The sequence below is a fragment of the Bemisia tabaci genome, chromosome 4, assembly GCF_918797505.1.
Source record: "Bemisia tabaci chromosome 4, PGI_BMITA_v3".
Classification (NCBI taxonomy): Eukaryota; Metazoa; Arthropoda; class Insecta; order Hemiptera; family Aleyrodidae; genus Bemisia; species Bemisia tabaci.
The window spans coordinates 23,518,736-23,528,894 of record NC_092796.1 but is presented as its reverse complement, the minus strand read 5'-3'; the positions used below and the strand labels follow the sequence as shown (position 1 = coordinate 23,528,894).

The following is a 10,159-nucleotide window of genomic DNA, read 5'->3' as shown; positions in this document are numbered from 1 at the left end:
ACGTAAAACATAATATTCTCTTTTCAAGTCCTTTAATTTGCATTTGAGAACAATCACGTACACACTTCAAGACAATACACATTTTATGAAAATAAAAAATGGTGATAAAAACACATACTTTGGCCAGCTCAGAGGTAGAATAAAAATATGCACAATAAAAACTTTTGATGAAAAGTGGCCACTTAAGTTCAAAAAATCTAAAGGCAGACTTTTGATTTCACCTAAAAATTCCTTAGTTCTATTGAAATTAATGAAGGCAGATTCTCTTCATGATTATGACTAATTTCAACGTAAATATTCAATTTAAATCGAATGAAAGGTGTAATAAAAGTGTTCTTGATCAAATGATGGAAAAAGTCTGTATGATTTTTTCTTGATCATATTTGAAAAAAAAAGAGATTTGATTCCATTTCAGAGAGAAAAAAAATGTTTTTTTTTACTCTCAATTGCATACTGAGTTGACAAGCTAATTCTCAAAAAAAGAGAATTGAAATTAAAAACAAAAGCTGTAAATCTTATTCAGCTACCAGGCCCAATAGAAAAAAATAAAAACGAAACAAAAATCAACAAAACAAAAAATGCAAACGATTCAAACTGCTCTACTTTCGTTGGAGCGAATCGTGAAAATAAATTATTTTCATCACAGATTATATTCACATTTAAAACTTTGGCTTGAAGTTCAAGCAATTAGAGCTATTAAAATTGAAATTCTGAAAGCCACTGGGTAGCGCTTATGAGTATGAATAGGAAATTCAGACCAGTTATTGAGTAGGGCTTGGGAGCCAGTTTAAAGGTGAGATCTGTGTGAGGAATAATATCATACTGTGATCTCATTACTCAAGTGTACCAAATTCATGACCCTACTTCACATTTCCTATTTCACAAATTTCACTGATATTTACGGTTGCATTTAAGTCTACTTCACAGTTTGATACTGCAATTTCCAAAACAAATCAAACAAACCTGCCCGAGTCTAACATTACCCATGATTAAGAGTTTACCTTCGAGACAAAAAAAACAGCTTCACAAAACTTGGATTTGAGTTTCCAAGAAAGAGGAAAAGACCTGATTCTATCAAGCTTTGGGTACGAACTTATGAGGCAGTATGCTCTCAAGTTTTCTGCTCCAGCAAGCAAAGAATTAAATAAAACCAGATTACACATTCTCACTTTAAATCCAAGCAAACACAATGCTGACAACTCAAACTTAAAAGCAGACTCTTAAAATTGTGGATACAAATCACAATCGTCAATGTTACATTGTTCGAGATTGATTACCAACTTTTCCACAATTTTTTTTTCTTTTATAGTTTGCATGCAAAACTTTCAAAATAATGCTTCAATTCATGACTTGTCAAGTCTTCTCTGCGCAAGACAAACTGGTTGCCCAGAGCCCCCAATAATTTTACTGAGTACTCGAAAAAAGAAAAAAATTCTGTCTCAGGCTGAACAACTTATCTCTGGACTGCGTATGAGACACAGCTGAACTTTATGATTATTGATAATGAATACTCCTACGATGTTAGCTTTCTTACATGCAAACCCAGTAATCCTGAAGAGGATGAGTACACTGAAAATAAAAATGCAGAACCAGATTGTTTCTTTGATGCTCACGGCTTGGTATTGTATAATCATTTATCATACCTTGGAGGAGTCAATAGCAAAAATTTGCTAAAAATGATGGAAGTAAAAAAATACTTGGGAAATATAAACGCCTCCATCCATAGAAAAGTGGAGAGGTCACATGGGTTGTAGCGCTCAAGTCTCTTCCAGTTCGTTATGCAAATAGGTCCAGAGGTAAGAGTGATTCCGTAAAATATTTGAAATCTGAGCCATCCTAAAACAAAATAAAATGACTGTTGAAACTATATGAAGGTGCCCTGTTTAATGAAGTTTACTTTAAGAGACTTTCCAGAACAAGAGAATACAAACATTTGCGAACATTATTTAGGGAAAATTTTGCAATGCCTTTGAATGAACATTTTTCGATAAAGAATGGAAAAAGTCTATAACTTAAAAACTTTACGCCTGTCGCTTCAAAATTTTATAATTATGACAAAATGCAAGGCTGATGATAGGTAAAACAACTTTTCAAACTAGTTCCCATTTTTAATTTTTTTCTCTCAGTTTAAATTGTTAGAGTTTTCAACTGTTACTCGTTTGAACTTAATCTTTGTAACTCTCCTCATATTGTTTGCTTGGAAATTTTTGGAAGAAATAAATCGGTTAACAGCTAATGATTAAGTTGAGTATAAATCGGTTAACAGCTAATGATTAAGTTGAGTATCACCAGAATGATGATAACGAATAATTAGGCTTGGAAAAAAAATCTCAGAGGCTATGTTTTCTAAAAAGATTGAATTTTTTCTTGGAAACAGTATTTAGAGATGTGGACCTCATAAGAAACTTTAACTGGGGGCAAACCCCTACCTCCAAAAAATGTTTAATGTCACTGATAGGGGAACACAAACGTAATACTTTGCTTCTGTTTTAATTTTTCAAATAAATCATCATGAGAAAAAGGACACCAAACAATAAATATTGAGAAAACTCACGGAACAGATTAGTTAAATAATTGCAGTTTAAATATTACGACTTCTTGGATTAAAATAATGGAGGTGCAATAATGCAATAATGGAGGTTGACTCTTTAGAGCTAACATCTACTTTTATGGGAAAATGGGTCGTTGAGGAAGGGATCATTAAGGGTTCTTATACATAGGTCAATAATTGGTTCTTCGAGAAATAACACTAATAAAAACAGGGTTTCCAGTACGTAGTTCCAAGGACATCTGTCCTAATTTTGGCAAATGGAGGCATTAAAAATTTTACTGATCTATGCTGTGATTTGAATCCGTGAAAAATAAGGTGAATTCACTTGTTGTGCCAAAGAAAATTAGTGCATTCATTTGAATTTATACATACTCACTTCTACTGTTACGAATTACTACTATTGCCCGACTAGCTCAGTTTCTGCTGGCGCAACAGCATTTCTTCTATTTCTTGTACGCCAATTGCTGATAGGCATTTCAATGCATTTGCATTTGCAAACAGAGAGCACCCTTGATTTTATCCAGCTCAACAAAGCCTATGAGAGAAAATTGACAGTTAGTGAGAGGTTTACTTTTTTTTCGGAGACTGTTCCCCTCCTTTGCAGTTTTTAATAAAATTATATACCATTCCGAAAAATTGCAATTTTGAAGCCCAATTTATTCACAGATCCCTTTAGTTCCCTTTATCACTGGAAACCCTGTTCTTTTTTGCTTCCTATTATCGAGATTAGTTTTGCATTTTTAATGACAGGAAGTGAAAGTCAGAAATTATCCACAGATGCTGTCGCATTCCATATTGAAAAACCTTCATTAAAAAAAGGCTCACCTTTTTAAAGGGGACGAAAATTTTTTTAACTCCAATAATTTCATACTTCAAAAAAATTTCTTGACACACTCTATGCTTACTGAAATTCAAAAATTAATCGAATTGTGCGTTATGAAACTGTGCCAGACGTAAATTCTGCCGTGCTAGGGAAGACCGCCATATGAACATACTAGAGTTGCTAAAATTCCCTCAATAAAAAACATATTTTGGATGACATTCATGCACATTTTTCTTTGAAATTTTTAGATATTTTAGGTTCAATTGCGTATAAAACTGTCTGAACATTTTGAGAAAAAATATTCATAATTTTCCCTATAAATTCGGTTTTTATCGAAGGAAATTTGGAAATGTCTGAAGGTTCATACGGCGTTCTTCCTCAGCACGGCAGTGTTACTCTAAACTGCTTCAATCCTGAAATAAGAGTTAGATAAAAAATTCATTTCTGACTTTCACCCATTATTAAAGGTACAAAACTGTTTTTACTCGAATCAAACAAATTGAGATGGAAAGCTAAGATAACACAGAAAAGACCAGTGACAAAAAAGGAATCAAATATACTAACGAAAAACGATAATTGCCAGACTTTACCCGCGCATAGTACACGGACGACAGGACGAAAACTACACCAATTGCAACAACTGTTAGTCTTCGCATCCACGGTGTATTCGGAGCTTTTGGTCTTAGTCTCCTTTCCCTGAGAGCCTTCCTTTCCAGATCCTCAAGTCTCTGTCTTTCCTCCCTGCGAATAAAGACAAACGGAAATTAAAGAAAACATTCTTGGAGGCAACTTTTCAATCAGGTCATAAAATCGTACAACTTGATGAGACAAACATACAGGCTAAAAACCTGCCGTTACCCCTCAATCACTTTGAAATATGAGTTGTTCCACTTACTTCTACAGATCTTCTCATATAAAAAAGTCCTTGACCCCACGCCTTTACCCCTTTCTATTTCTCACCACAGAAAAGTTCTGATCAGTTTTGTTCCAAATTTAACGTTTATTTACCCTGTCTAAAGGATGATATCATGACATGAAGCTAGAAAATTGCACATTCTTACTTTTTATTACATTGGGTAGTATTCCTTCAAGCACTATCAGTTATATTAAATTTAAAGAATTACAGAAATCGAAAGAAAATGAATTGAAAGAATTCTTAAACAATTTCAGATGCACATTTTAGTTGATTTTTGTGAAAAATGAGTGATGATTTTTATCTCAAAAAACTTCAGAAACTTCTCAAATTTTTTTCCCATGAATCGAAACCTTCCTTTCATCTCCGCAGCTTTTACAATCTCTTCTTATTTTCTAATGTTCTGGGGAGGCATTCAATTGAACTTAAACCCTGTTTTGTACCTTCCCTGAACAAAAATTAATTAAAATTAACAGCTTGAAAAACCACTCACTATTTTCGTTTAAAGAAAAAAAGAAAGATAGATAGATAAAGCAGAACCACCCCAGCTGATGGTATGGCTTGATGTGCTTGGTTCCCAAAATTGGTTATCCAAGCAAATAACCGCTTTGTGTGCCTGGAAAGGATACAGAAAGGATAGGAAAAGGATAGGAAACAGATAGGAAAAGGGTGCACACTAATGAGGGAAGACAGATAGATTTATTAAAGTAGAGGTGTTAAAATAGGAAAATCCTAAAATATTAAAGACAAAATGTAGTAGAGAAAGGACAGTATCTTGTTCACCTTGTGAGTAAACTGGTAAGTTTTAGAAGAAGTACTTGAATATGTACTTGTTGGTGCAAAACACGTTTGCTGACTCAAACAATATTTTTCTCCCCTTAAAACACTTCATCGATATATCATGCTTAAGTATCACTTCTCTTCACTTGTTTATTATGCTCTTAAAATTCGAGACGAAAATAAAGGGTAATCATAGAAAGGCAACTATTGGAAGAGACGAACTGAGGAGAATATAACAAAAACTTTGTAAGAGGTGAAAAATTGACGATGGGCCGGTAGAAAATGTAATACATTAAGCACCAAAGCTAATTCCTCATCAAAGTTTTAAGGTAAAACGAAGTGGACACATCAATAAAGTCCAAATATAATTTTTATATGAGAGACCATCATGGGAAAGGAAGGGCAGAAAACATAGGGATAGTGGTAGCATCATTCAGTTAAGCTACTATAGTAAAAACAAACTGAAATGCAAAAACTGAAAAAACTGAGCCACCAGATAAGGTATTAATTAAGGAATAATGTTATATGTTTCCCCTTCAAAATTTCAAGGAGGAGACAATTCATACAGTGGAAAGTTTGGAAATCAACATAGGCCACATGGTAATGTGTGCACTGAACACTGATGTTAATTTTCAACAATTACATTTTCTTCATAAGTTTATCTTCAAACTTTTCCTTGTGTGAATCATTCTCGACAAAAGAATTTGAAGGGAAAGCGTTTACGGAGTGCTTTACTTCGTACTATGCATAGTGCCCCACTTAAAGAAGGAAATCAAATTATGCTATTAAAATACAGATATGACAAATAGTGTGGCGATGTTGCTTCTTATTTCATACTAAACAGAAAAGACTTACTTATCCTTGATGCGCTTTTCGACAGCTCTTTTCATACTCTCTGGAGGGTAGCTGTGGTAGTACCTGTCAGCTTTTTTCAACAACATTTCAAAATCAAGTGTGTCCAAAGGCTGAAAGAAACAAGTAGTCAAAAAATCAGAAAAAGATACTACGAGAAACCTGAGTACTAAAAAAAATTAAATCCTGTTTGGACAAACAAAATTTTCAATGGGAAAGGTTTCACAACTTTGCCAGGCTTGGTTTCTACTGCATATCAGCCCTAATTGATACACGAGTGAGGCATTGTTGGTGGCATCTAACATTCAAAACAGAGCAAATTGATTTAAGTAAGTTTTGAGTGTCCCTCCAAGCAGTTAGTAATTTTAAATTTTAGGATCAACCACAGTCTGACAACCTTATTTATCTAAAACTATGGTAAAAACAAAGATTCTGAACTTCTGATTACCTCTAAGATATATTTTTTGGGGTTTTTTTCAAATTCTTGCAATAGTGTAAGAGAAAAAGTCAGAGGATAACTTACCCTGTAGAAGAATGAATGCAGAGCCGCCATTTCACATTCCTGTTCTAAAATGTCATCTTTCCAATGCTCCAAAATCGAGACTATCAAGTACAATGGCAACAGGAATTCAGTTCCAGGCTTATGATCATAGGCAAGGAAGTAGTCAAACAGGCGCATTAATGTCTCGTACACTTCTATTGTGTGACTGAACCATGTTATGAACCATGGTAGACAGAAAATGGTCCCCACACCAGATCTAGAACATTCAAGTAAATGATTCAACAACTAAAGAGACAAGATGGAAAAAAATTATCCCTTTTGAGGACACCCATGTAACAATAGCGGTCGCTGACATCCGCTATCTTTAGGGCAAACGCTTTTTTCAAATTCTGGAGCCCTTAAGAATGCCTGTGCAAAGTTTCAGACTTCCAGCGTAATTTTTCGGCGAGATATGAACTGAAAACCATGTTATTTGTAAAAACAGCGGATTTGAGAATCCACTGTTTTCAGTGTTCTTACCGGCCGGCGCGGCAAGACATCGCGAAGATTCTAATGCATTTAAGATAACTGCCCACGCACAATCTAACAACATTACGTCCGAGTTTAAAGAATCATACAACACCTATACAATATTCACGTTCTCTCAAGATCTAGTACAGAATCTGTTGATTTTTCTGATTCTTATAGGCATTTTGCCTATTTGCCTAAACTTTGAACGGAGCATTCATTTCTGAAATAATTATAAGAGGATTGTTATTCCCTGGTTTGCAATGGAAGGGGAATTGGTGCTGCAGGTCTATTTAACACCCTTTTCCCAGGTAATTTTACTGAGGCTCATTGAAAGATTACAACCTCTTAGAAAAAAAATGTAAGAGAATGAAAACTCACCTGTCTAAGTGCTTGCACAAATCAAGGTCTATTTTTTCTAGTATTGGATAAATATATTCTAGGAGACTGCTGGTTCTCTCCATCGTTGGCTCTAGGAATGGTTTTAAATGCTCTGTCGAAATTTTTTCAATAATGTGACCTGCCATCTTTGATTTAACAACTAATAGAATAGTAACAGCTACATCATGAAAACCCTGTGAAAGATAACAAAAAATCCAAATTACTAAGACAACCTACGGCCGATACAAAATTTTACCCGATAAATAAAAGATTTACAGTGTGTACATAATAAAGTAATGCCTATTATGGAGATTTCACAATATAATTTTTTCAAATCAACTAAAAATATCTTTTTCTTAATATATTTCTGCATTATAAAATCCTACCTTCAGATTAAAAGTTTTTAGGGCAGAATAAAAATTAAAATACCACTTGACACCTCCTTATCAAGATTTCTCTTGGAATTTATAGCTGAAGAAAATTAACTTTTGGGAGAGAAATTAGCTTTTGATGTTTACATTAGATGACAACTAATACATTTTAAGTTTCTTGCTTGTAAAAAAACCAAAATGAAAGTAATTTGCTTACATCTGGCACCAGAACAAACATATGTATAATTGACATATTTTTAATAGAGGGGCTCTGTTACCTCCCTCTTCTGATTCACCTCCAATTTTTTCTTTAATTTGTCAAAAAAAATTCAGCAGTCTGAGAGAATGATTCCCTTGCAACACAAGCTGATATTTATTTAGTGCCCATTGAAACTCAAATATACTTACCTGATAATAGTGCAGCCCAGGATTTCTTGAAAGAATTGTAACTATTGTTGCTATCAACTCATCTTGAATGGCAATTCTCCTTGAATCTTCGATACTGGGAGGAAACCGTTTGATTGACCGGTTAACATCTAAAACTACTTGGTTATACTCATGGTGCCTCTCTAACTCCTCACCAGAGATATTATCCCAGTCTGGTAGATCTTTCAAATCCAAGAGCAGTGGCCATGCTTTTGACCGCACATCATCTATAGATTAAATAGACAAATAAATGAGTAGGAAAAAAAATAAAACCCAGGTATATGAGAGTAATGACCGTCTGAAAATTCAATGATTTTATTCAATAGGGGCTGCTTGTAAAGGCCAATTAAGTAAAGTGCCATTGAACTTGGGTAAGTCATGGAAAAGCCAAATAAAAATTTAATGCAAGTAAGATAGGCAAGTGCTATAGCCTTGTAAAATACGGAACAACCACACTTTCTTTACTGACCCACGCCCTTACTATCGATCACTTATGATTCATCTTGTTGCTGATAGCAGCCACATAACGACGGTGAAACTACCAGACCACGTATCTCGTTTGCGGCGTTTACAAATCTCAGCTTCCATTATATCTTTTTGAAGGAGAACAAATCAATATAATTTTTTGAAATTTTCCCAGAGTTTTCCTCACATAGAGAGGAAAAGACACAAAAGTTCTCAAGAATTGACATTGAGTAGTTTTCCATTTAAAAAACAAAGTATGACATGAAGTCTACAACATCGTAAGCCAAACTACGTGGTCACCGTCGATAACTGGAAAGCTACAGCATTTAAAATGACATGGAAGTATCATGATGAGTTGCCTTGGTTACCAGTCTTAAGGAATACGAAGTGTGGGTCATTTTTGTTGCAATTGTCTCTCCACAGTACTTCAATTGATAGAGGTTTACAGAAAAAATCATCACCCTCCTGACATAAAGGACGAAACAACACTTTGCGATGAACTCTTTCATCTATATAACTAATAACTCAATGCTCTCCTGGGTTCATCTATCGATGAAGGTGCGCCTCATAGTCAGAGAAGCGACAAAATGATCCAAAAGTATGACTATTAATGTTCATTTGAGTAATGAAACATGATCTACATTCACTTTGATTAGAAAGAGTGAAACATATTATAGAGTTCTAGAGAAATTACCATCAATGAGACCATGCTGAAGTGCCTCTTCTCGCAAGGCTTTGGAGTCTGATTTCGCTATAAGCTGATACAACCTCTGCTTTCGCTTCAGAAGTTTCCTTTCTACAGCCTCTGCCTGTTCATCGGTAAATTTTTGGAAGTCTCCTGGGGGTGGTTCTCCGTTGACTTCAGCATCGATGATGTCATCGCACACAGAGGGCATGATTAATGCTGACTACCGATAAGTGCTTAGTGCAGCAAGAAATGGAAGAATTGAGAATTAAACTGATCGATGATCATTTTTAACGAATTATAGACCGAGTAAAATCATTTACAATATCCACTGATAATAGCTATTACAAAAAGAGAATGGATGCGTTTTTAAAGGATGGAGAGAGAGCACAACAACGAGGGAAGGAGAATAACAAGAGCTTGTAAAACTTTTGACACAAATGCCACTTAGAAATTTGACTACGATAATTCGATTATCGATTTTCCATTAGGAATGAGAAAAATATTGATACGGAGAAAGTAAATTATTTAATCAAATCCTCAATAAACACTGATACGGACTGATAATTTTGACATTTCCTATGTTTACGATTTTTCTGCATCAACGTTGTCAAGTATGTGTCGATTATAAAATAAAAGTATGCAAAATAAGCAAAAATAAAACAAATTTTAAAAGATAACTTGGCAAACATGCAAACAAGTGTGCGGAAAAGGGAAAAAAGATTTCCTACAAAATGTTGTCCAATGTTTCTATTATATTTTTAGTATTATATTCCTCCACGCTGATTTCTGAATTTTTTTAAATAAAAATTGGATTATTGGAAGATATTTTCATTCTCGCTAACAACTGAAAGTCTAATAGTAAAGAGGCAAACATTAATTCAAAACTGTGTAAAGACGCGA

The 10,159-nt window shown here is 34.4% G+C and overlaps 1 protein-coding gene across 3 annotated transcripts; it reads right to left on the bottom strand.

Annotated features, from left to right (window-relative positions):
• Positions 1 to 15: 15 nt before the first annotated feature.
• LOC109039010 (TBC1 domain family member 20) lies at positions 16 to 9,862 on the bottom strand. Of its 3 annotated transcripts, XM_019054320.2 has the most exons (8): positions 9,266 to 9,862; positions 8,089 to 8,333; positions 7,310 to 7,503; positions 6,443 to 6,677; positions 5,923 to 6,032; positions 3,965 to 4,115; positions 2,928 to 3,086; positions 16 to 1,836 (listed from the first exon to the last, which is right to left on the bottom strand). In XM_019054320.2, exons 1-7 carry the CDS (start codon positions 9,465 to 9,467, stop codon positions 2,949 to 2,951), a joined length of 1,275 nt encoding a protein of 424 aa, XP_018909865.2. In that variant the 5' UTR covers positions 9,468 to 9,862; the 3' UTR covers positions 16 to 1,836; positions 2,928 to 2,948. The 3 variants fall into 3 exon arrangements, with proteins under 3 accessions (XP_018909865.2, XP_018909866.2, XP_018909867.2); XM_019054321.2 differs by lacking the exon at positions 2,928 to 3,086 and having other exon boundaries at positions 3,939 to 4,115; positions 9,266 to 9,861; XM_019054322.2 differs by lacking the exon at positions 2,928 to 3,086 and having other exon boundaries at positions 9,266 to 9,861.
• Between the last annotated feature and the right edge of the window lie 297 nt (positions 9,863 to 10,159).

What these genes read in the sequence shown, in the direction of transcription:
- LOC109039010 (XM_019054320.2), bottom strand. Translation starts at nt 9,467, where the DNA reads ATGCCCTCTGTGTGCGATGACATCATCGATGCTGAAGTCAACGGAGAA. An exon ending in GAAAAGCGCATCAAGGATAA is followed by an intron (nt 4,116 to 5,922) that starts GTAAGTCTTTTC and finishes CTTTATTCGCAG; the next exon opens with GGAGGAAAGACAGAGACTTG. An exon ending in CGTCCGTGTACTATGCGCGG is followed by an intron (nt 3,087 to 3,964) that starts GTAAAGTCTGGC and finishes TTTCTCTCATAG; the next exon opens with GCTTTGTTGAGCTGGATAAA.